The sequence below is a fragment of the Amia ocellicauda genome, chromosome 16, assembly GCF_036373705.1.
Source record: "Amia ocellicauda isolate fAmiCal2 chromosome 16, fAmiCal2.hap1, whole genome shotgun sequence".
Classification (NCBI taxonomy): domain Eukaryota; kingdom Metazoa; phylum Chordata; class Actinopteri; order Amiiformes; family Amiidae; genus Amia; species Amia ocellicauda.
This window is the reverse complement of record NC_089865.1, coordinates 23,809,578-23,836,407: the sequence shown is the minus strand read 5'-3', so window position 1 is coordinate 23,836,407 and position 26,830 is coordinate 23,809,578. Positions and strand designations below refer to the sequence as shown.

General features: G+C 40.5%; 1 protein-coding gene across 1 annotated transcript in view; it reads right to left on the bottom strand.

Annotated features, from left to right (window-relative positions):
* Positions 1 to 26,830, bottom strand: part of ercc3 (excision repair cross-complementation group 3) — a 51,298-nt gene that overhangs the window by 22,138 nt on the left and 2,330 nt on the right. Inside the window, exons 2-6 of the mRNA XM_066687867.1 lie at positions 21,818 to 22,020; positions 13,414 to 13,650; positions 5,279 to 5,328; positions 3,259 to 3,394; positions 2,946 to 3,113 (exon numbers count right to left, since the gene is read on the bottom strand). Of these exons, the coding sequence (XP_066543964.1) occupies positions 2,946 to 3,113; positions 3,259 to 3,394; positions 5,279 to 5,328; positions 13,414 to 13,650; positions 21,818 to 22,020 (794 nt within the window). The remainder of the gene's footprint in view (positions 1 to 2,945; positions 3,114 to 3,258; positions 3,395 to 5,278; positions 5,329 to 13,413; positions 13,651 to 21,817; positions 22,021 to 26,830) is intronic.

Here is a 26,830-nt window from a genome sequence, read left to right as displayed (position 1 = left end):
TAGTTAGCAAACTTGTCAAATTTGCAGATGATACTAAAATAGGTGGCTCAGCAGATACAATCTTGGCAGTACAGGCTATTCAGAGGGACCTAGATAATATTCAGTTGTGGGCTGACACCTGGCAAATGAAATTCAATGTGGACAAGTGCAAGGTAATACATGCAGGTAACAAAAATGTCCACTATAATTACACTGTGGGAGGTACAGATCTAGATGAAGTAACGCATGAGAAAGACCTAGGAATCTATGTGGTCACTTTCTCCATCCAAGCAATGTGGGGAAGCAATAAAAAAGGCAAACAGAATGCTAGGGTATATTGTCAAAAGCGTAGAATTTAAAACAAGGGAAGTAATGTTAAGACTGTACAATGCGCTAGTTAGACCTCATCTGGAATACTGTGTACAGTTCTGGGCACCACACTTCAAGAAGGATATTGCTGCTTTAGAGGCCGTTCAGAGGAGAGCAACCAGACTTATTCCAGGTCTGAAGGGAAAGTCCTACTCGGAGAGACTGAGGGAACTGAACCTTTTCACCCTGGAACAGAGGAGACTACGTGGGGACTTGATCCAAAATTTCAAAATCATGAAAGGCATCGACCACATCAAACCAGAGGAGCTTTTCCAGATCAGCAGGGACACACGCACCCGGGGACACAAATGGAAATTGGGCTTCAAGGCATTCAAAACGGAAAACATGAGACACTTCTTTACACAGAGAGTAGTTACAATCTGGAATAAACCACCCAGCGATGTGGTAGAAACTGAAAGTTTGGGAACATTTAAAAATAGACTGGATAGGACCCTTGGATCACTTAAGATATTAATGAACAGCAAACGAGCACGATGGGTCGAATGGCCTCCTCTCGTTTGTAAACTTTCATATGTTCTTATGTTCGCTGGTAATTTCTTGCAAGGGGGGACACTACAGCAATGATTAATACGTGCACTAACCGGAAAAATGATTTACGAGCACAGTGTATGAAGAGCTGTCAAGAAGAGCTGTCGATTCGTTTTTCTTTTTGTTGTGTAATATTTATTTAATTTAAGTATATTATTTATTTAATTTGTTGTTGGAAAAAACGTGTTGGACATTTTGCTGCTGATATATTATTTTACTGTTCTCATAGTTATACGTTATGTTGAAATCAGAAATGAAAGACTCAACGTTTTTGCAATAATAGCAATAACAGTTCTGTTAAGAATTTATCGTTGTCTCATCTTTCCACCAAATAATAGAAAAGTATTGATAGTGGTATCGATAAAGACTCGGATCGTTAAGCAATCTCGAAAATGGTATCAATACCAATAAAAATTAACAATCCCCATCCCTACACGGGATGTAGCTGGGGTTAAAAGAAGGCTGTCACTGAACTTGGATGAAGATCAGTAAAATGATGTTTAAATCACTGCAGGACTTATTTGGTAGGCTGGTACATCACTGCATGATGCTCTGCATCTTCTTTTAGGTCTTTGTCTCTCTTGTTTCTTGTACATTGAAAGATATATGATATCCTTGTGTATGTTTGCAAAGTGCTTGTTTTGCATATTGCTTTATTGTTTTGCTCATTGTTTGCACATGTAAAAGAGAAGAAAATAGCTAACTGCTGTAAATTCTTTTGAAATGCAATGCACTGCAGGATCCAACCATATGCTGTATTAGTTCAAGCCATTTATAATAGCCAAATAACAAGTGTTTAATACTATTTGGTCATAATGCTAAGTGACAACCATTGCTGTATAGGCACTGGAATAATGTAGCACACATTATTTTTGATAAAAGTGCAAGGAAGTTTATGGTTTCCATATATCATCTAAGCAGTGGTTTTCAAAGTGTCCTCCCAGTGGTCCTACAGCTGGTCCACATGTCAATATTTATACCTTTTGTTTATGTGAAGTAATATTTTATTTAATTTATTAAAAAAATTAAGTGCAGTAAAACTACCCTAATTAAATAACAGCAACATTTGAGTAATGATTTTGATTAACAATACTACATTTCATACTGCCTGGAGTAGTTGTTCCCAGTTAGCTGCTGCACTGTGTTAAGACACAGATGGCCTTACATTTTTTTTTTTTTTCTGTTGTGTTACTAGTATTTAGAGTTAAGCAAATTTGTTTTGTCACCAGGGGTGGGGAGCTGGGTGGTTCCATTTTTTTTTTTAAAAAGGCCAAAACAGTTTGACAACACTGATCTGAGGACAGCGTTATCTGTGTCTTGTAATTTCTACATACTATTCATGTCACATAATGCGATATGCATTGGGTTGGATTTTGTATGTTTAGGTTATGTTGTATGTTGTGTCTATTGAACATGATGATTAGTCTTTGGGAGTCTTTGTCCAGACATTGATATATAATTCCTGGGTGAAATACATTGTTGGCTTGATATTTTTTTACAAGTGTTTGGGGGCTTTACATGCTATGATCAGAGGAAATATTAAATATGATTCGGAGTTACATCAGTGTCCTAATAACAGTTGAGTATATTATCAATAGGACTTAACCTTATCTGGTGCCACATTCCATTACAGGGTTTTATATAACTACAATCTGTGCGACTGCATTGTTTCTTTCATTCTTATCATGCTTTTCACTATTTTTACATTAAACAATATACTTCTTTCAATTCTTGCCGATTTGACATATTTGGATTTAAATAATAAAAACAGTGACTCCTATTGTTGCACAGAAGCTCCTCATTCCCAGCTGATGTGAAAAGTGATAGTGGTGGAGTTACCAAGGAATTAACTGGACACCTGTGAGTTCTGTGGTTGCATTGCCTCCTACCACCCAGCCTAGATTGCTTGTTTGTACTCCACACTTGTGTCATGAAACAGCTGCGGATGGCTTCACAGCTGCAGGATTTCAGTCAAGGTTTGTGTTGTATTCAGACGACAGCGGCTAGCAGTCAGCTGAGACTAACAACTGCTTATTTTTTCTTTTTACCTGTCTGATCTCAAAGGACACAGTTTGAGTCTCCTCCTCCTCTTCCTCCTCCTTGTCCATCTGCTCATAGTAGCTAAAGATATCCTCAGGAATGTCTGTGCCAGTACTGGCTCCCTCTGGGCCCTTAGAGGTGGAGGGACCCCCACTATCTTGGCTTGACTTAGAGATCTGCAACAGGGAAAGGTTAATTAAAATAGGGCCCTCGAGTGGATCAACCGGGAAAAATCTGCTCAGGTCAGGTTTAGGTTAAGACTTGTAGTCCAGGAAGTCTGGACTGTGTCAATGTTTGGGGTAGATCTGGGGTGGTACGTACTGCTGATTTGCTGGAAATGATCTCGGTGATGAGTTCTGTGTCCTCTCCATCTGCAGTCCTCAGCCTGCAGTCCTTGATCACGGGGTCCTGAAGCAGCCTCTGAATCACCTCCGGAAAGGCGCTTTCCACAAAGTACCTGCCACCATCAAACACAGCCTTCAGCATAAGGAAGGACAAGCAAAAGTCCTAGTGGTCGACTATGGAATTGATGTAATTCTGCAATTAAAAATTACCTGACAGTTGGGATGGGTTTTTCTGGGAGAGGTTTGTCGTCGTCTTCTAGTTATTCTTTTACTTTTACTACTACTACTACTGTCACATTTAACCAATGTGGGTTGACAAACATGACCCTACAATATCCTCATATACATCACATTACAAGGGTAGTAACAAAATCACTAGCAAAAATTATTACTAGAAAACAAGTGTTGGAACATAAGGTAGCAGGAATTCTAGTGCAATGTTCTTTGAAACAACTGTTTCATTAGAAGCAAAGATTATATTTTATTTCATGGGTGCATCTGCAACCACGATGGTACAAAACAAAATGAAAGGTAATTTGCATGTCACTTTTCATCAATGATCATATGTATCCTAAATATCAAATACAAGGACAAATGATAGAATAATGCTGGTCTCCCAAGCACCTGACGAAAACATAAGAATCAAAAAGTAGACCAGACTAATTCAAAACACTTCAAAACAAAGGCAGCGCATTTATCGCATATTCCTAACTTCCAACTGGCACACAAAATCTATCTTTTTAGCAAAGTTGAAGTTGAAGTTGACAGGAAAGTGAAAAAATTATATATATAAAAAATAATTGTCCACCAAACACTTGATATTTTAGATATTGGTAGGGGGTGGTGGAAACCAGTTTAAACAAAGCAGGTAGAAATACAAAATACTTTTGCATTCAGCTTATGTACAAAATAATATAGAATTTGCATTCATATCCCCCCAACCAACCTCGATGATGTGCTGAAGGTTAAATTTTCTGTCCCGTTCATTTTGAAAATAATAATAAGAACAAAACCTACATGTTTAGTGACTGCCACAATGACAGGTATCATAATACATTTTTAAATAATACAATTATTATTAATAATAATGCACATTTCTGGATGTCACGAGACAATTTGAATGTGTGGCGAGCCCTCCCCTTGGTTCCACTTATCTAGTCCACACACAGACTGCACTTCTCTTTTGCCGTTCACCCTCTGGGAAGGAGGGAAGATACTGTGAGCACATAGAATGTAACATCCCTCACATGGTGGCTAGCAAGCCTCTCTGCCTCCTGCTTCCTCCAAATCTGGCACACAGTGCACAGTTACATTATAAATTGCGTATTCCTTGAGCATCTGTTCCTGCCTCTCCCATCTTTCAGTGATGGCAAGGACGTTCGTCGGAGACACTCCTCACCATCTGTGAGGTGCTCCCTTCTACAATGCGCAAAGGCCTGGTGCCCAAGAAAGATAGCAGCCCCACTGTTCGTGATGACCTGCAGCTGCAAGGGGTCCACATCCAGAACTACAAGTGAGAGCATGTAGTCTCACAAAGCGCTGGTACTCGACCATCTACACCATCTGACACGAAACCAAATACTATGTTGCACCCATAGTGCGACGCCCTCCCTGGGTGCTTGTCAATCCATACTACTAAAAGGCACTCCTGCGATGGCAGAACCATTCAAATATGACACCCAGGGTGGGCCGATACTCTCTTGAGAGGTCTCATTAGGCTGCTTTAATGCAGCTTTCAATCAATAAACACTGCTTCCTGGTTATTGTCCAAAGTGGCATGGATTTTAAGCCAGCTCTGGAAAAACGCCTGCAGCTTCAACACTGCATGCCATTCATGCAAGTTGTAAGTGACTCTCCCCACGGCAGGCTAACACAGCCCCTTTCAGCACGAGGGATTAAGAACTAAAATCCATTCTGCCTAATTACACCAAGCACATTCAAGAGCCATACAAAGGGATCATTAATTAAACATGGAGTGTCAATGTGACGGTACGTACCTGTTGTGTTTTAGCACCAGTTTTACTTTACCATAGCTGACAGTGCAGAGCTATAAGACAGAATGATTAAAAAACACAAGTTAACCAATTGTCAATCTTTTTATTTTCCACATTTATACACAAAGTAATGTTCACACATTTGAAAGGCAATACAAAAAAAGGGAGAAGGGAGAAGCGGAAGTGTACAGCCGGGGGTGGGTGGTTAGCGGAGAAGTGAGGTGTTGTGCATTCTGATACAATGACAAGTCAGTGGCAGTAAAATAGCCTACAATAATGTGAAGTCATTATGCCTATATGTTTTATGACTATTATTTGTATCTTTTAATTACATTACGTTTTACTTTTTTTTTTTGTAGCGAGAAAATCAGATTTATTGTCCTTCAATATAAAGCTGTATGTAGTACCCTGCAGCTGTGATAGAAACTAAAACAATTTGTAGTGTGAGACACTGGACTGGGTGTCTATCAGTTTGTTCACAGTTGAACACATTTCCATAGCAACGGTCTCTGAACAAACCTCAATCAAGAGTATCACCAGCAGACAGTTAACAAAACATGGGGTAAAAATACATAAAACTTATATGGGTAAAGCTTTTTCTGTAAAATACATTAACTGAGATGTGTAATTAGGGTTGTTCATGAGCAAGTGCTGTGAAAGTAAAGTTAAAATAAAGGCAATGTTTTCCTATCATAGTCATCTTATTTGTATCATTATTTTTATCATTGTAGGTTATTTTAGGTTTGTAAAAGTATTTAGTATTTTTATTAAAAGGACAGGACACTTTTTTGGGCTCCAAGTTTTAATAATATGATGGGGTATTAGGCTACCATTTAAGATTTTTTTAAGATTTCCTTGGCACAGAACATCCACAAACAACAGCACGTTTGTTACAGTTTTCTTTTCTCTTTTTTTTAAGCGACACATCATTCTTTTAAATATTAATTTTATTCCAAAAAGTGTGCAGTGCCTTCCCCTCCCCCCCGAAGTGCAAATTAAACAGATTATAGCTGATGATGTTCGTCATTATCATTGATATACGATAATATCGTCTCTCGGTACAACCCTAATAACACAATGTAATTCATGAAAAATTTAAACAGGCCCAGCTATTACACATCAATGTGTCACTGCATGTCATCACTTATGTGAATGTGCAGGATGGACATACCATAATTTATTTGATAATCCACCTGTTCTATCATTAAAATACAGCACACCACTGAAAGACATTCAACCTCTACCAAGCTACTTTCTTTCTGTGGTTGTATAATCCACAGTAAAGGATCTATATCCTTGCTTATAGTGCAGGCACTTAATCGTGTTAAAGAAATAACAGGACTTCAGTAACATTTTAATGTAAAATGCAGGTTGCCATGCTACAGTGGGCCTGGAATTGTTCTCCATTCTCTCAGGTAGGTTTCCACAAAATATAATTCCCCTGCCTGAATCTGTTGCCAGATGATTCAGCCACAGAAATGTCCCAAACACGCAAACATCGCAATGTTTCATGTAAATTGCCCCCGCATGGAAACCTGGCTTATATCCTCCATTACTTTGCAAATAGGCAAGGGATGTGTGTCTTGACTGATTTAAAACGTCTTGCTTTCTGATTGTTTGAAAATGTTTAAATATAACCTTTCCGAAACAGTTATCCAAATATGATCATTTTCCTGCCATTGTAGGAACATGATATAGGCATATAGTGGGGCCGCAGTGTGGGGTAGTGGTTAGGGCTCTGGACACTGGCGTGGAGGGTTGTGGGCTCAGTCCCCAGGTGGGGGGCACTGCTGTGGCACCCCTGAGCAAGGTACCATACCCAGATTGCTCCAGTAAATGCCCAGCTGTACAGATGGGTACAAATGTAAAAATAATTTGATATGTTGTAACAATTGTAAGTCACCCTGGATAAGGGAGTCTGCTAAGAAATCAGGTAATAATAATAATAATAATAATAATGTTGTTCTGTCAGTGTAGGGATATTTGGTGTTTTAGTGCTTTATCAACAGTAGAAATATTGTTTTTATTATTATTCTCATATGTATTAAATCTTAATCATTATCGTGAAGTTAACCCTTAACCCTTGCCTCTTATCAATTAACAATTAAACCTGCTGTTAAGAGAGTAGTTTATTTTGAACTGTTTACTAATTTTGATATTTTCAAATCACGTTACTTTGTTTCAAAACACTTGAATGTTTTCTATAGAATCCTATAAATATAAATATGACAACGACTATACTTGCCCCAAGCCCAGAATGAATATATGTATATGCATGTGATTGTTTGTGCATGTGTGCACTTGCATACACATTATGGGTCAAGACTCAGAAAGCAAAAAATGTTGAATGTTTTATGTTTAAGTATATTCATCAAGACCCAAAGCCCAGAGTTGTCTAAACTTTTGGGTAAAAGGTTCCGAGACAGGTAGATCAGCAGTACAAGACTAATATTGCTGTGTAGCACCCTTCTCACAAAGGCAACCTAGAACACTGCACCGAGTTACAACAAGATTACTTAAGTAGAAATATAAATATGCACTCAAGTAACACAGTCACATTATTAGTTTAGCACAGTGGCCCTGTTGCTCTCCAGGACCAGGGATGGCCACCCCTGATCTAGGCAGTAGAAAGAACAACCAACATTTTTTACAAGGGTAACATCAACACTATAAAAATCATCTCCACATTAGAGTGCATACAATCAGTCACTCGCCTGAGGGAAGGCAAAACAAATCGAGTGTGAATGAGGATTGGAGAGGGCAAGAGGGCATACACGCCGAGACTGCTGTAACAACTATATCTGGAGGGGAGGCAAGCATTAGGCCTAGGCCATAAGCCCTCGACCCCTGTAGATTTATTTTCTCCTATATGCCATCCATAGGAGTGTTTGTTTTTCTCTCCTCTGTGCCTAATTATTATTAATTCTTAGCAGACACCCTCGTCCAGGGCAAAATATAAACACAATACAAAGTGCAATAATACAGTACAATAATACAATGGTTTATTTAATGTTGGTTTACTTTATTTTAGCTCATTTAAACCAGGGGTGCCCAACCTTTTTTGACATGAGCTCTACTCTTATAATACAGTGGACCAACAATAGGTTTTCCATATTGGAAAATTTTTAATACATTAATTTCTTATCTTAGTGTGACCGCTGGCATTGGGAGGCAGACCTGCCAACCCTGGACATTCTTTTTTGAGTACCACATCAACGACGTAAACTGAAGTCACTTAAAACATTAAAAAGCAGAAAACATTACAGTATGCATATACTTCGGAGAACAACTCCTTTATTACTTTGTTTTTATGTTAACATGGTGTTCTGGTATCGGGATAGTGCTCCCTGATTCTCAATATAAAGTGCAAGTAAATTATTAATAAATAAAAACAGTCTCTATAGCTATCTGAAAACATAAGTATATGTAGCTGATTGCAGTGTACTTTAGCTCTCAATACAAAAATACAAGATTTAATGAAAAAATTAAGTGAATAGCAGTACAGTCAATTAATAACACCTAAAATAATAGTGCACTTTTTGTTCTAGCTAAAGTTGCTATGCTGTGCATGGCTAAAAGAAGGCATCACACACGTTAGTTTTGTTTCCAACACTCAGATATGAGAGTGGGTGAAGATAAAAAAATCTGAAAGTCTGAAAGAAGAGCACCAAAGGTGCTACAACCTAGGCCAGGTGTGGCGGCCCCCTTTGGGGTCCACAGGGGAAGCCCTGGTTGGGGTTCCAAGGGGGCTTTGCCCTCTGGGGGCCAGACATTTTTGGCATTAATCAATAATCAGTCCCAGAACATAATTCTGCGGTTGATGTTGTTAAATTCAGTATTTGTAATGTCCTTTTCCACAAGTAATTATGGTATGTTCTATGTTCAGTATTCTAATGCTCCGTGTATACATTGTAATTACAGTATATTCGGTCTCCTAGGATCTTGCGCAGTGTTGTTGTTCTGAGGGAGAGACAAGCGTTTACTGCTTGTGGAGACAAGTTGTTGATTTAACAGGTGCTTGTTATGAAATCATCTCTTAGCTTTCTAATAACTTGTTTACAGTTAATTGTTTGCGGTGTATTCGAATTGTCTCGATGGTTGAGTAGAGATGCTTCTGCTTCAACATGCGTCTCAACTTACGTGGTATCACTTATGTCGCTGGTCTCGGAATCAATTAGGACGTAACTTCGGGGGAGGACTGTGCATGAAATCCACTCTCTGCATTACTGTGACTGTCCCTACGGCGCTGCTCACGTACCAGTCCACACACACATACATGTGAGATATTCTGTTGTATTGCACTTTTAATGCTCTTATGTTTTGTAAGTCACCCTGGATAAGGGCGTCTGCTAAGAAATACATAACAATAATACAATAATTATCAGTCCTAATCGACCCCCCCTTTCCTAATTTTTTTTATCAGTTACAACATTTACAAGTGATCAAGTGTTTCATAATGCATAAACACTGAGATGCTATTTTTACATGTGTAACGAATATACATTCAGCCAAGACTGTTTATGCTCGACTCGCACCCCAGCACCGCAGCTCTGCACCGGGGTGTCCTGCTTGCATTGAGACTGACGTCAGAGTCGCGTGCAGTGGAGCCTATTGAGCAACAGAGGGAGGGACAGGAGGTGGGATCTTGCCTCCCAGCCTGGGAGAGTGATGTGTGTTGTTGTCAATTTTCCATATTTCGAGCCTGGATTGGCTCTGCTCAATTTTTTAATCAATCTTGTTAATTACGGCAAGTGTGCAGAAATTCACCTATTTTTGCGTATTTTGATGTTACAATTGATACCAGTGTACTTTGATGTCAAAATGTGTACATGCTACGGAAAAAGCGTCATCCACGTCTATATCTGTGCAAAACGGGAAGCGCATATATGTGGCAACAGGCTCAAAGTCAGAGAAGCCTCTGTCTGACTCTTACGAGATGCTCTGTACTTGCTCAATGTAATGTGCACTGTCGAACTGCGCTGTGCCCTGACGCTCAAGTTCCGAATGCATATTTTGAAAGTTGTGCAGGTCCTTCCATTGCACTTGAGAGCAGTTGTAACTTGCGTTTAAAAGCATTCACGGAGCTGATCATATTGATTATTTTTTTTTATTTTCCTTGCAGCTCTACATTAAGTTCATTCAGCATGTCAGTTAGGTCAGTAAGGAAAGCTAAATCCAGAAGCCACTGTTTGTCTTCTAGCTGAGCATATTCTGCATTTTTAGAGAGCTGGAGGAACTCTTTGATTTCAGGCAACAGTTAACTGAATCTCTGCAAAAACTTGCCTTTGCACAGCCAGTGTACATCACTGTGTAGCACGAGGTCCGTGTGCTCCGCTTCAGTCTCCTACAAGTGAGTACGGAACAGGCTCCGCTGAAGGATTCTTTCTCGAATTGAGCACACAATCTTCATTGCAACATCCATCACCTTGTTCATGTTTAACATTTTCCGTCTCAAAGCATGTTGGTGAATTATGCAATGATAATTAAGAAAGTCTGGATAAGAGTCATTTTCTTTACACAATGCAATGAACCCACTACTACGGCCTACCATAGCAGGTGGTAATGGAGACAAGCTTATAAAAGGACAGTTGGATCTTGTCAGCGAACTCCATGAAAGCTTGAAAAATATCTTCGGCCCTTGTATGTCATTACAGTGGCAAAATGGTCAGTAGTTCCTCTTTTGCACTCATGTCCTTGAATATCATTCTAATAAAAATGCATAACTGTGCCACATCTACCATATCTGTCAACTCGTCAAACTGAAGGGAAAAACACTTGCACTCAGCAAAATCGTTCTTCAGTTTTTATCGAGATCCTCCACTATTCACTCACATAGCCGTGTCACTGTATTTCTGGATAACTGAATGTCCTTGAGTGCAGCCACGATTTCAGTCTTATTCTTAAAATCCACAAACAGCGAGTCTGCAGCATCAATAAATTCCTCCTTGACCATCTCTCCATCTTTGAACGACTTATTGTGCTTAGCAAGAATGTGACTCACGTGATAGCATCCAATGTTTGCTGCCTTCCCTTTGGTAGTAGGTCTCCTGAAAACTGACTGCTGTGCTGCTAGTTGAGATTTCAGTTCTTGCACCTTTCTTTTTTGTAGTTCACTCTTGGCAGGGAAATCCCTCTCATGGGTTTTGTGTGTGGTTTTGAAATGCCGTTCTAGGTTGCCCTTCATTGCGATGGAAATGCTAGCATGGCAGATGAGACACACACACTGAGTTTGACATAATGAATAAATAACCCTCCTCCTATTCCTTGTGAAAATGATACAGCTTCTGTCTCTTTGTATCCGTCCCACCACTCAATTTTATTTGTTTGATATATACTCAGTAAAATAAGAATGCACCTGTAGAACGGTCGTTAAGACACTAACAGCTTACAGACAGTAGGCAATTAAGGTCACAGTTATAAAAACGTAGGACACTAAAGAGACCTTTCTACCGACTCCACCAAAAGAAAGATGCCCAGGGTCCCTGCTCATCTGTGTGAACATGCCTTTGGCATCCTGCAAAGAGGCATGAGAACTGCAGATGTGGCCAGGGCAATAAATTGCAATGTCTGTACTGTGAGACGCCTAAAACAGCCCTAGAGGGAGACAGGAAGACAGGCTGATCGTCCTCGCAGTGGCAGACCACGTGTAACAACACCTGCACAGGATCGGTACATCCGAATACCACACCTGTGGGACAGGTACAGGATGGCAACAACAACTGCCCGAGTTACACCAGGAATGCACAATCCCTCCATCAGTGCTCAGACTGTCCGCAATAGGCTGAGAGAGGCTGGACTGAAGGCTTTGTAGGCCTGCTGTAAGGCAGGTCGTTATCAGACATCACCTGCAACAACGTCACCTATGAGCACAAACCCAACTTCGCTGGACGTGATTTCCTGCAAGACAGGAATGTCAGTGTTCTGTCATAGACAGCGAAGAGCCCAGATCTCAATCCCATTGAGCACGTCTGGGACCTGTTGGATTGGAGGGTGAGGGCTAGGGCCATTCCCCCCAGAAATGTCCGGGAACTTGCAAGTGCCTTGGTGGAAGAGTGGGGTAATATCTTAAAGCAAGAACTGGCAAATCTGGTGCAGTCCATGACTAGGAGATACTTAATGCAGTACTTAATTCAGCTGGTGGCCACACCAGATACTGACTGTTACTTTTGATTTTGACCCCCCCCTTTGTTCAGCGACACATTATTCCATTTCTGTTAGTCACATGTCTGTAAAACTTGTTCAGTTTATGTCTTTAGTTGTTGAATCTTTTCATGTTCATACAAATATTTATTTATGTTAAGTTTGCTGAAAATAAAAGCAGTTGAAAGTGAGAGGACTTTTTTTTTTGCTGAGTATATTACCATAAGAAAAAAAATCTATGAAAGTCTGACCGTGCTATTTGTGATTTCATAGTGCGAAAATTGTTAATTCTAGAAGTTTCACTGAGAAAGTTCCATTAGGGAACTAACAGGGAGACTCGAAGAAAGAAAGTTTTTTGAATTTGATTATATAAATATTTTTGTGGTAAGCAGTATTTCCTGTTGCAGTTTTTAACAACCAAGAAATAAATAATCTGTGGAAATTAAGAATCACATTGCTTTAAGAACGCAACACCTTCTTTTTGTGCTAAATTACATTTGGTGCAGTCCCATAAAGTGGGCAGGGACTGGTTAGCGTTCATGTCAATCAATCAAGGCATTTATGTGAGTGGAGGACAGTTGAACATTAAAATAGGAATATATTACAGGGTGTTGAACTGTCAAAAATTAAAATATGAATATTGATTATACTTTGTCCAAAAATCATCTTGCGATTGACTGGCAAGCACTCTGTGGGCACGCCTGATTTAAACTGTTAAAGGTCTATTATAATTTATTTTGCTGTAGGTTTGTTGTAGTTGATCATTCTGTATAGCGTTCTGTAGCTACACTGCGAAGGGCGCTGTACGAATACAAATTGATTGCTTGACTGACTGTATAGAGGAAGGAAGCAACAACTGGATGAGGAGTGTGGTGGGTAAGGAAAGGGTGTTACACTTATACAGGCTGCTAAAGAAAGCCAGTGAAGAACATGAAATAGGGGAGCTGCTGGAGACCAGCGAGTGTATCTTCCAACTCTGGTGTGCATCACGGCCTCACCTTGATGAACTGTATGATGCCGTCTGGAACAGACGTTTTGCTCAGTTTCTGCAGGTACTCAATGATGTCAGTCGTCTGCAGCCCAACACTCACGGCAGCGTACAGGGAGTAGGCCGTCAGCTTATATTCATGAATGTGGATGGGTCGACAGACCGGCTCGGCGATCGCAACCAGAAAGTCCTGGGCGTATTTGTACACTGGAGAGAAGGCCTCCAGGAAAATATGTCCATCAGGAGCCTGTAGGTGGAAAACAGCAGCAAAGAAAATCAGTCAAGAATACTTTGTCCCATGCTATACTATTCAATTTGATACAACAGTGTTCTTCGAATGGCCCCAGCATTTGGTTAATTTCCAATAATAAAACTCCAAAAATTAAATGCGATTTATCTTGCAAAAGATTTAGTTCTAGTAAAATGAAGATGTTAAAAGACATGGAAAAGGTGGAAATGTAATGCAATTCACATTTATTTGTAGAATGGCTATCATAAAAAATAAAATAAAAAAAATCTTGATCTTTTAGGACAAATACATTTTATCATGGATTAGAGCTGCGTTTTTAATTTCAGAGTTTATCCTCAGCAAAAACTAACTACTAGTTGCCCATCCATTTTGAATGAGATATCAAATCCATAGTCTCCTTGAAGCAGTTGGGGGTTGGGGTTGACAGATTGTTAACCTGTGGGTTCACAGAGGTTTTTACAAAAGAAAAAACAGATAACATGCCACAGGTTAACAACCAGTCCAGTCAAACCCTAAGAGAGATCAGGATGAATGAGGAGGAGGTACTAAAAGGACTAGCAGAATTAAAAACAAACAAATCACCTGGGCTAGATGGTATATTTCCAACAGTACTTAGGCCGCTAACTCAAATATTCCAAATGACACTTAGAACAGGGGATGTGCCAACTGACTAGAAGATGGCAAATGTCTTACCAATCCACAAAGAAATGGGATAAAACTGAGCCAGAAAATTACAGACCAATCAGTCTCACCTCCATTACTTGTAAAATGTTGGAAACAATGATTAGACAGAAAATAGAGTAGCATCTTAATGAAAACCATATCCTTGGAGATAGTCAACATGGGTTTAGATGATGCAGATCATCTATGGTCGGCGAGAGGCCCCCACCAAAGGGAAGACCACAGCCAGCAGCACCGATTAAGAACATTCTGATCTCCTTGCTGCTGTAACAACTATACTGCCTGGAGGGGAGGCAACCATTACGTCTAGGCCCTAAGCCGTGGACCCCCAGAGATACATTTTTCTCCTACATGCCATCCATAGGAGTTTTTGTTTTTCTCTCCTCCGTGCGTAAATGGTTTATTTATTTAAATGTTCACTTACTTTATTTTAGATCATGTAAACTGTTTACAGGTCTATATTTATTTATTTTACTTTATTGTATTTATGTATTTTAGTTTGCTGTATTTTGTTGTATGTTTACCAGTCTGTAAAGCGCTCTGTGGCTACCCTGCGAAGGGCGCTATACAAATAAAAATTGATTGATTGATTGATTGATTGATTGATGTCTTACTAATTTATTAGAATTTTTTTAACATGCAACTGCAGCTGTAGATCATATGAAAGCATATGATATGAAAAAAAACAAAAAGCTTTTGATAAGGTTCCACACCAAAAACTGATCCTCAAATTGGAAGCTGTAGGCATTCAGGGTAATGTAAGTACATGGATTATCAGCTGGTTGATGTATAGGAAACAGAGGGTGTTGATTAGAGGAGTTGCTTCTAAGTTGCTACAGTGAGGTTTTTAGTGGAGTTCCACATGGATCAGAATTAGGGCCTTTGCTTTTTCTAATCTATATTAATGATCTGGACTCTGGGATAGTTAGCATACTTGTCAAATTTGCAGATGATACTAAAATAGGTGGCTATGCATTTATAATCTCAGCAGCACAGGTTATTCAAGGGACTTAGATAATATTCAGTTGTGGGCTGACACCTGGCAAATGAAATTCGATATGGACAAGTGCAAGGAATCACTGAATATTTATTTATTGTAAGTTGTTTTATTTTAGTTTATATTTAGATCTTTTAAATGGATCTTTTAAGGGACATATGTCTATTGGGTCTATTAGTCTATGAAGTATTATGGTTTTGGGGTATGGTGTATTCATTTACAGTAACTTATAGATTTATATTTATTTATATTTATTTATTCTTATGTTTTGGGGTAAAAGAAAGTTACAAAAAGTTTGTATATAGCGTGTGGAAGTGCTATTGTACAAATTATGCATTTATATTGTCAGTAAGGGTGAGGATGAATGGCTTAAAAATATCCTGTATATTTTTCAACTTGGATAAAAAAAAAAATGTACTTTGAATGTTGATAATTTAAACAATAAGGTTTAAATAAATATGTATTTTTAAGTTAAATTCCGATAAAGATGAATCGTTGAATAAAAGAGCACCTTAGCTTTGCAGAATTAAATTGTCCATGCTTACTTACCCGCTAACGGTAGTGAACTGTTACAATATACAATAGGGGTGCACAGATACACTGATCAGCCATAACATTATGACCACCTGCCTAATATTGTGTAGGTCCCCCTTTTGCCACCAAAACAGCCCTGACCCGTCGTGGCATGGACTCCACTAGACCTCTAAAGGTGTGCTATGGTATCTGGCACCAAGATGTTAGCAGCAGATCCTTTAAGTCCTGTAAATTGCAAGGTGGGGCCTCCATGGATTGGACTTGTTTGTCCAGCACATCCCACAGATGCTCGATTGGATTGAGATCTGGGGAATTTGGAGTCAACACCTTGAACTCGTGATTCATCAGACCAGGCCACCTTCTTCCATTGCTCCGTGGTCCAGTTCTGATGCTCACGTGCCCATTGTAGGCGCTTTCGGCACTGGACAGGGGTCAGCATGGGCACCCTGATTGGTTTGTGACTACACAGCTCCATATGCAACAAACTGCGATGCACTGTGTGTTCTGACACCTTTCTATCAGAACCAGCATTAACTTTTTCAGCAATTTGAGCTACAGTAACTCGTCTGTTGGATCGGACCACACGGGCCAGCCTTCGCTACCCACGTGCATCAGTGAGCCTTGGCTGCCCATGACCCTGTCGCCGGTTCACTGCTTTTCCTTCCTTGGCCCACTTTTGATAGGTACTGACCACTACAGACTGGGAACACCCAACAAGAGCTGCAGTTTTGGAGATGCTCCGACCCAGTCGTCTAGCCATCACAATTTGGCCCTTGTCAAAGTTGCTCAGATCCTTACGCTTGCCCATTTTTCATGCTTGTAACACATCAACTTTGAGGACAAAATGTTCACTTGCTGCCTAATAGGTGCCATGATAATGAGATTATCAGTGTTATTCACTTCACCTGTCAGTGGTCATAATGTTATGGCTGATCGGTATACATCAGTTGGTTATCATATCGGCACTGATAAAGGGAGAATCTACATTATGGGCTGTCCGATTTCATGGCCACGTGGGTTGTGGTGTGCGATGTGTAGCAGTAAATATGTTTTAAAAGAGTGTGGTTTGGATTTTTGTTTTTATGTCAGACAATAACTCCAGAACAGCTGAGTGCTATGTAGCTATGAGTGCTAATATTCTGTAAATATTGAATGTGTTGGAAACAGCAGAAAAGATGTCAACACAAAAAATGGAATACATCACCTCAACACACACCACGTCTCTGAATTCACCCAAACCCTCCGCTTGTGCTAAAGCTATAAGTAAGTCTTAAGCTGGAAAAAGTTCTATATATCCACAGTTTATTATTATTATTAACTTTTTTCGAGTTATGTAACATATGATTGTACATTTATGCCGAATACTGTCATCTGCCAAATACATTTTCACTTTAAAAACTAAAACAAAAAAAGCCAGAATTTGTTGATTTACAGTTTAAAAAACTGGAAACAACAACAAAACTTCACAGCACTACATCTTATATTTTAAAAATAATGGCATGTTTAAAAAAAAAAAAAAAAAACAATAATTACCTTCCATTGACTGTTTTTCCTATCTATCTCAACTGTGCTACCTCCTCTTTGTTCTCCTCCCTCACCTCCTCCCTTGACTGTCTCTGTCCTCTCATGTCTCGTCCTGTCCGTCCCTCCCCTCCTCAGCCTTGGATCTCTGCTGTTCTCTGCTCAACCCGAACTAGTGTGCGTGCCGCCGAACAGAAGTGGAAAAGGACCAAACTCCCAGCTGCCCTCAAACTCAACTGCTCTCTATGGTCTACATTCTCCTCCTCACTCAACTCAGCCAAGAAATCTTACTTCCAATCACTCTTTGAATCCAATGTCAACAACCCCCGAAACTCTACTCCACCTTCTCCTCCTCCCTCATCTCTCACTGCTAATGATTCTTCTCCTCCAAGATTGCAGACAACCGCAAGCTCTTCAACAGTACTCCCTCTTCTCCCATCACACCCAAACCTCCCACCAACCAAGCTTCCTTTTCTTCATTCTCACCTCTCTCGGACTCGGAAGTTTCCTCTCTCCTCCTACGTCTCGAACCTACAACATGTGCCCTGGACCCTCTCCCTTCTCACCTCCTCCAAGTGACCGGTCCTGATCTACTCCCCTTCATCTCCTCACTCCTCTCTGGCTGTTTCCCCTCTGCATTTAAACAAGCTGCTGTCATTCCACTCCTCAAGAAACCAACCCTTGACCCCACCTCTCCTCAGAACTACCGCCCTGTCTCCCTACTACGCTTCATCTCAAAGACTCTTGAGCGGGTGATCCACCGTCAGCTCTCTGCCTTTCTGTCCCATCACTCACTCCTTGATCCTCTGCAATCTGGCTTCTGCAAAGCTCACTCCACTGAGACTGCTCTCATTCACTTCAAGACATTGACCCTCACATACCACTGTCTTGACCACACTGCACCAAGCTACCTTCAGTCCCTCGTCTCCTCATACATCCCCTAGACTAACTCTGCCTCCTCTACACTCCCCTTCCTCCAGAGCCCGCTCCTTCTCATCCCTGGCCCCTAAATGGTGGAACGACCTTCCCACCGAAGTCAAAACAGCAGAGTCCTTGACCTCCTTCCGGCGCTTACTCAAGACACATCTTTTCAGACAGTACTTGTAATATTAGTCCTTTTACTCTCTTGTAAGATAGCACTTCACAACATTTTACCATGCTTCTTGTGTTACTAATACTTGTATTATTGATTTCCCCCTTGCTCCCTTTCCCGTAGCCCTTGATTGTGACCTACAGTGAGGGAAAAAAGTATTTGATCCCCTGCTGATTTTGTACATTTGCCCACTGACAAAGAAATTATCAGTCTATAATTTTTATGGTAGGTGTATTTTAACAGTGAGAGACAGAATAACAACAACAAAATCCAGAAAAACGCATTTCAAAAAAGTTATAAATTGATTTGCATGTTAATGAGGGAAATAAGTATTTGATCCCCTATCAATCAGCAAGATTTCTGGCTCCCAGGTGTCTTTTATACAGGTAACGAGCTGAGATTAGGAGCACTCTCTTAAAGGGAGTGCTGCTAATCTCAGCTCGTTACCTGTATAAAAGACACCTGGGAGCCAGAAGCAATCAATCAATCAGATTCCAAACTCTCCACCATGGCCAAGACCAAAGAGCTGTCCAAGGATGTCAGGGACAAGATTGTAGACCTACACAAGGCTGGAATGGGCTACAAGACCATCGCCAAGCACCTTGGTGAGAAGGTGACAACAGTTGGTGCGATTATTTGCAAATGGAAGAAACACAAAATAACTGTCAATCTCCCTCGGTCTGGGGCTCCATGCAAGATCTCACCTCGTGGAGTTTCAATGATCATGAGAACGGTGAGGGATCAGCCCAGAACTACACGGGAGGATCTTGTTAATGATCTCAAGGCAGCTGGGACCATAGTCACCAAGAAAACAATTGGTAACACACTACGCCATGAAGGACTGAAATCCTGCAGCGCCCGCAAGGTCCCCCTGCTCAAGAAAGCACATGTACAGGCCCGTCTGAAGTTTGCCAATGAACATCTGAATGATTCAGAGGAGAACTGGGTGAAAGTGTTGTGGTCAGATGAGACCAAAATCTCAACTCAACTCGCCGTGTTTGGAGGAGGAGGAATGACCCCAAGAACACCATCCCCACCGTCAAACATGTAGGTGGAAACATTATGCTTTGGGGGTGTTTTTCTGCTAAGGGGACAGGACAACTGCACCGCATCAAAGGGACGATGGACAGGGCCATGTACCGTCAAATCTTGGGTGAGAACCTCCTTCCCTCAGCCAGTGCATTGAAAATGGGTCGTGGATGGGTATTCCAGCATGACAATGACCCAAAACACACAGCCAAGGCAACAAAGGAGTGGCTCAAGAAGAAGCACATTAAGGTCCTAGAGTGGCCTAGCCAGTCTCCAGACCATAATCCCATAGAAAATCAGTGGAGGGAGCTGAAGGTTCGAGTTGCCAAACGTCAGCCTCAAAACCTTAATGACTTGGAGAGGATCTGCAAAGAGGAGTGGGACAAAATCCCTCCTGAGATGTGTGCAAACCTGGTGGCCAACTACAAGAAACATCTGACCTCTGTGATTGCCAACAAGGGTTTTGCCACCAAGTACTAAGTCGAAGGGGTCAAATACTTATTTCCCTCATTAACATGCAAATCAATTTATAACTTTTTTGAAATGTGTTTTTCAGGATTTGTTTGTTGTTATTCTGTCTCTCACTGTTAAAATACACCTACCATTAAAATTATAGACTGATCATTTCTTTGTCAGTGGGCAAACGTACAAAATCAGCAGGGGATCAAATACTTTTTTCCTTCACTGTAGCATCTTGACAGCACTTAGCTTTTACTTTCCAGGATGTATGACCTCACTTATTGTACTTACCTTTTTTAAATTGGAAGCTTTGAATTGCTTTGTATGTAAATTTGAATTTGTAATGTTTGATGCCTTGTACTTGACTGTATTCCTGCACTTTGTATTGCACCAAAATTTCTTGGTTTTCACTTGTGAATGGCTTACTTGAATTCAAATCATAAATGTTCTATCATATTTCCGTCTGGAGATAGCATTTAAGATTGTGTGTTTATTTAATCAAGTTTAGTAGGCTGGATGGCTGCTTTAGACCATTATCATGCTGGAATGTCTAACTTTGACAAAGCGTGAGCTGTAGAGGGAGGTAGTATTTTTTGGGCCAAAATGTATTGGGACATGTTTGAATTTATCTTACATATTAACAAGGGTACGAGGAACAGAAGATGTAACAACCTCAAAGCAAAACGGATTCATCTACATGTTTCACAGAGGGTGTGGTGTTCTTCTCAACATGAACATCACCTTGTTTGTTTCATCTGACCATAAAACATCAACCCAAGTGTCACTGAAATGTAGTATGACAAAAGCATTGTCTTGTGCTGTCAGAAGATTTTAATTAAACCACCTACCATTTTAGCCAGCTCTCTAACCATGAGAATGCATGCTACTAATGGATTGCCTCTGTGTGCAACCTTCTTTTATACCCTGTGCAAACAGGTGACCTTAAGAAGCTTATATTCAAGTTCCACACTGTTCCCATTAATTCCAGACAACAGAAAGTTGATGCCGAGATACTTACAGTGAGGGAAAAAAGTATTTGATCCCCTGCTGATTTTGCACGTTTGCCCACTGACAAAGAAATGATCAGTCTATAATTTTAATGGTAGGTGTATTTTAAGAGTGACAGACAGAATAACAACAAAAAAATCCAGAAAAACGCATTTCAAAAAAGTTATAAATTGATTTGCATATTAATGAGGGTAATAAGTATTTGATCCCCTATCAATCAGCAAGATTTCTGGCTCCCAGGTGTCTTTTATACAGGTAACATACAGGAGTGGGACAAAATCCCTCCTGAGATGTGTGCAAACCTGGTGGCCAACTACAAGAAACATCTGACCTCTGTGATTGCCAACAAGGGTTTTGCCACCAAGTACTAAGTCGAAGGGGTCAAATACTTATTTCCCTCATTAACATGCAAATCAATTTATAACTTTTTTGAAATGCGTTAAAATTATAGACTGATCATTTCTTTGTCAGTGGGCAAACGTACAAAATCAGCAGGGGATCAAATACTTTTTTCCCCTCACTGTACAGATGTGAATAAATTCGATTTCTGTGTTTATAAAAAAAGAGCACGTCATTACTTGTAAAGCTCTGTGCAGTGTGTAGTGCAGTACACAAATTGTACATTTTTTTTAATTGAGGAAAGAATTATAGATTGCACTTACATTTCTTCTGTTAAATGATTTTGTTACAAAGGTATGAATAAATGTGGATGCCACTGTATGTACATAGACCAGGGCCCGATGAATGGGAAATAAATTAAAATTGCGGAATATTATTAAAAAATAGGAAAAACTCAAACAAAAAAACAAACATATAGGCTATATAAAATCATGAATGCTTACCACCCAAATAGGCCTGGATGTGTGGTCCTTTTTCAAGAGCATCTGCAGCCTGTAATCCTTGGCTCCATATTCATCTGTCTTGACCCCAACATCATCAACTTGTTTCCCTGCTGCAGCTGGGATGGCCTCCTGGGACTCACTGCCCGCGGTCTCATCTTCCTCATCCTCTTCATCATGAATACGCTTCTTTGATTTTTTTTTCTCTAAAATAAATATACACACATATTTATATATTGAAAGCTATAGGAATGCTAAAATGTTTTTTATTATTATTATTTATTTCTCTGCAGACGCCCTTATCCAGGGCGATTTACAAAACATAATCGCAATGCAAAGGCATCAAACATTACAAATTCAGATTTACATAATACAAACCAATTCAAAGCATAATACATTTTACTAATTCAAAAGAGAATACAATAAATGAGGTCTCACATCCTGGATAGAAAAAGCTAAGTGCCGACAAGATGTTAAGTCACAGTCAAGGGCTACGGGAAAAGGAGCAAAGGGGAAATCAAAATAATACGAGTACAAGTAACACAAGAAGCATGTTAAAACGTTGTAAAGTGCTATCTTACAGGAGAGTAAAGGACTAAAATTACAAGTACTGTCTGAAAAGATGTGTTTTGAGTAAGCGCCAGAAGGAGGTCAAGGACTCTGCCATTTTGACTTTGGTGGGAAGGTCATTCCACCACTTAAGGGCCAGGGATGAGAAGGAGCGGGCTCTGGAGGAAGGGGAGTGGAGAGGAGGGAGAGTTAAGTCTTCTGGCACCGGAAGAGCGCAGTGGTCTGGAGGGGATGTATGGAGAGACGAGTGTCTGAAGGTAGCTTGGTGCAATGTTGTCAAGACAGTGGTAGGTGAGGGTTAATGTCTTGAACCGAATGCGTGCTGGTATTGGGAGCCAGTGGAGGGAGCAGAGCAGTGGAGTAGCGTGTGCGAATCAGGGCAGAGAGAATACCAGACGAGCCGCAGAGTTTTGGATGAGCTGGAGTGGGCGGGTAGTAGTTGTAGGCAGGCTGGCCAAGAGGGACTTTTAGTAGTCCAGGAAGGGAGAGGACCAGTGACTGGACGAGCAGCTGAGTCGAGTAGTCGGTGAGGAAGGGACGGATTCGGCGTATGTTGCTCAGGAAGAATCTGCAGGTGCGTGTCAGCGTGGTGATGTGCTGGGTGTAGGAGAGCGCAGGATCGAGGGTGACTCCTAGGTTTTTAGCGGAAGAAGGAAAGAGTGTAATGGATTCCAAGAGGATTGAGATGGAGAGATCAGCAGAACATGAGGAAGAGTGGGAAAAAAAAGAGGAGATCCGATTTGGATAAGTTGAGCTGAGGTGGTGCGAGTGCATCCAGGAGGAGATAGCAGACAAGCAGGAAGAGATGCGAGGGGGGATGAGAGGGTCAGAAGAGGGAAAGGACAGGAAGATCTGGGCATCATCTGCGTAGAAGTGGTAGGAAAAACCATGGGATGTGATGAGGGGGCCCAGGGAGCGAGTGTAGAGAGAGAACAGGAGGGGGCCCAAGTCAAGGCATTGGGGTACACCTGTGAGGTGAGGTTGGGGGGTGGATGAGGAACCTCGACATGTCACTTGATAGGTCTGGTCATTGATGTAGGAGGAGAACCAGGTGAGAGCAGTTCCAGAGATTCCAAGGTCAGCGAGGCAGGAGAGGAGGATGGAGTGATCATGAGGGAGCTGAGGGAGTCAGTGACTGCCAGGAGAGCAGTCTCAGTGGAATGAGCTGTGTGGAAGCCGGATTGCAGAAGATCCAGGAGTGAGTGATAGGAAAGAAATGCAGAGAGCTGACGGTGGACCGCACGCTCAAGGGTATTTGAGAGGAATTGGAGTAGGGAGACAGGGCAGTAGTTCTGAGGAGAGGTGGGGTCAAGGGTTGGATCCTTGAGGAGTGGGATGACAGCAGCTTGTTTAAATGCAGAGGGGAAACAGCCAGAGGAGTGAGGGGTTGAGGAGGAAGGAGATGAAGGGGAGCATGGTCAAGATTATTAAGAAGTGGAAGGTGTATGGCAACAGCAAGACCCTGCCTAGATCTCTCCAAACCCTGTCCCTCCAAACTGGATAACCAAGCAAGAAGAAAACTACTGAGACTACCAAGAGGTCAATGGCAACTTTGCAAGATCTACAGGCTTTAATGGCCAAAGTGTGCATGGGACAACAATATAATAGATTGACGATGTTCTGGAAAACCTTGGCCATATGAAACTGTTCTTACAGCATCGACAGAATTGGTAAAAACTGAACAACAACTGTGTAACAACAATATGCTTGCAACCAGCTTGTGTATGCTTCCTGAAAATTATGTACACAGATATTACTGGCAAAGGGCTATTATGTGAGCACTACAAGTCAAATGTAGCAAATGTGGCCATAAACCTCCAATCTATGTAATTGTATGCCTTGATATTGTAAATGGCATTATTGGAGATAAATCCAGTTACATTATGAAAATTAACTTCAAATTCATTAAAACATTTCACAATGCCCTGTGCCACCAAAGAGTAATTAACTGAGTGCAGAAAAACTGTTTCAGCTAATTTTACTTTCAGTTCGGAGGTATTTATTAGTCATTGGAGAACATTTCAAATAAAAGGAACAACTAAAGGAAAATGACTGCCCAAATTATAGAATGTTGATGACGACTGGTTAAAAGGTCAAGCTATATTGAATACAAACAGTAGTATAAAATAAGAGGTTTTTTTTGTCTAACTTGAGAAACTGGCTATTCCCAAAACATATAGCATATATAGAAACTCCATGAACTGAATGTCATATGGAAAAGTTACTATGCACACTTAAGACAGACTTGTTTGCAAGTTAGGTGCGAGGTTATACATAAGGGCAATTCCAGCGTTATGGATGTGACATTTGCACACAAAAATGCAACTTTGTTGCCTTATTCAAGGGCTCATTTAAACAAATAACTAAATATGATGCACTATTTAGATAATGTGCTTTTTGAACTGTGTCATGTTAAAATTTCACCATTAGTTTTTTATCACCCAAAAAAACATGCTATATGGATGTGACAGAAATGGACAAGTATTGCTAGGTCACTTAACATGTTCTCAAAAGTCTGTGATTTGTAGAACTTACCATCAGAACATTTAATGCCATTTTGTAAGAACAACTTAGCAGCTCCCAAAAATCATATTAAGAAATACATCAGGTTTTTTATATTTTCATAATATAACTCGAAGTGCAGCGTTATGGATGTGACACAGTGTTATGGATGTGATGCTGTCTGAACTTAATTTAGGAAATGTATTTAAATCTTTCTTTAAAAACACTTTAAATTGTCATTTGTAATTGGAAGCCAAGATAAACTGAAATCAAGACAAAATTCTAGTTAAAGCCCATTTATTATAGTATTTAAATTGAGATATGTGAATAGTAAGAACAATTTGATCAAAATAATGCAGAATAATAAACAAAAGACATGTACAATGAGGGATTTATATATATATACACATACCGATCAGCCATAACATTATGACCACTGACAGGTGAAGTGAATAACACTGATAATCTAATTATCATGGCACCTGTCAGTGGGTGGGATATATTAGGCAGCAAGTGAACATTTTGTCCTCAAAGTTGATGTGTTAGAAGCAGGAAAAATGGGCAAGTGTAAGGATCTGAGCAACTTTGACAAGGGCCAAATTGTGATGGCTTAGAAGATTGGGTCGGAGCATCTCCAAAACTGCAGCTCTTGTGGGGTGTTCTCGGTCTGCAGTGGTCAGTACCTATCAAAAGTGGTCCAAGGAAGGAAAAGCGGTGAACCGGCGACAGGGTCATGGGCGGCCAAGGCTCATTGATGCATGTGGGGAGCTGGCTGGCCTGTGTGGTCCGATCCAACAGATGAGCTACTGTAGCTCAAAATGCTGAAAAAGTTAATGCTGGTTCTGATAGAAAGGTGTCAGAACACACAGTGCATCGCAGTTTGTTGCGTATGGGGCTGCGTAGCCACAGACCAGTCAGGGTGCCCATGCTGACCCCTGTCCAGTGCCGAAAGCGCCTACAATGGGCACGTGAGCATCAGAACTGGACCATGGAGCCGTGTAAGAAGGTGGCCTGGTCTGATGAATCACGAGTTCAAGGTGTTGACAGGACTTAAAGGATCTGCTGCTAATGTCTTGGTGCCAGATACCACAGCACACCTTCAGAGGTCTAGTGGAGTCCATGCCTCGATGGGTCAGGGCTGTTTTGGTGGCAAAATGGGGACCTACACAATGTTAGGCAGACGGTCATAATGTTATGGCTGATCAGTGTATACACACACACACACACACATACATACAATTTAATTAAGGCTTAAAAAAATCAGCAAGGAGTATTGGTGTAAATTAATCAATAAAAACTTTCAAAACGGGTGCATTTTACCCAACACTGCTATTTCTTGGTTAACTTTATAGCTTCCAAAACATTTAAAACTTATTCAGCCAGGACTGCTTCACTGAAGTGAAATCTGTTTTGGTTAACGACAACTGGAATAAGTTTCCTGACAACCTGCTCATCCCCAATCCAGCCTTTGTCTTCCTTTGCTGGCAAGACCGAAAAGATGATGATGACAGATTTGTTTATAAGAAACTGCACCTCAAAATTCTCAGAGTCACATTCTGTGACCAGACCCACAAAATGTCTAGTAGATTACCTGTAATAAGATTATCTTTGATATTGAATGTAGTAATCTTCTTTGAAAGAATGCAGTGTTCTCTGACATTCTGTGATTAATTACCAGTGTCAGTGAGAGATAAAACTACAGAGGGATTTTTTTTTTTAAAAAGGCGACCAATCAGATTACAAACACGCCTCCTTTCTCCCATCAACAAGGAAGTAAGTTGTTGACCAAAACAAAGTAGACGTGCTGTACAAGTACTTGAAAACAGAGCCTAAAACAATTGGATAGAAACATTTAAGTGGTAGCATACATGTTGCTCAAAAAAAGTGAATTGTTACGATGCAAAGTTTATAGTGAAATCATGTTAAGAGCTTTTAAAGAAGTTA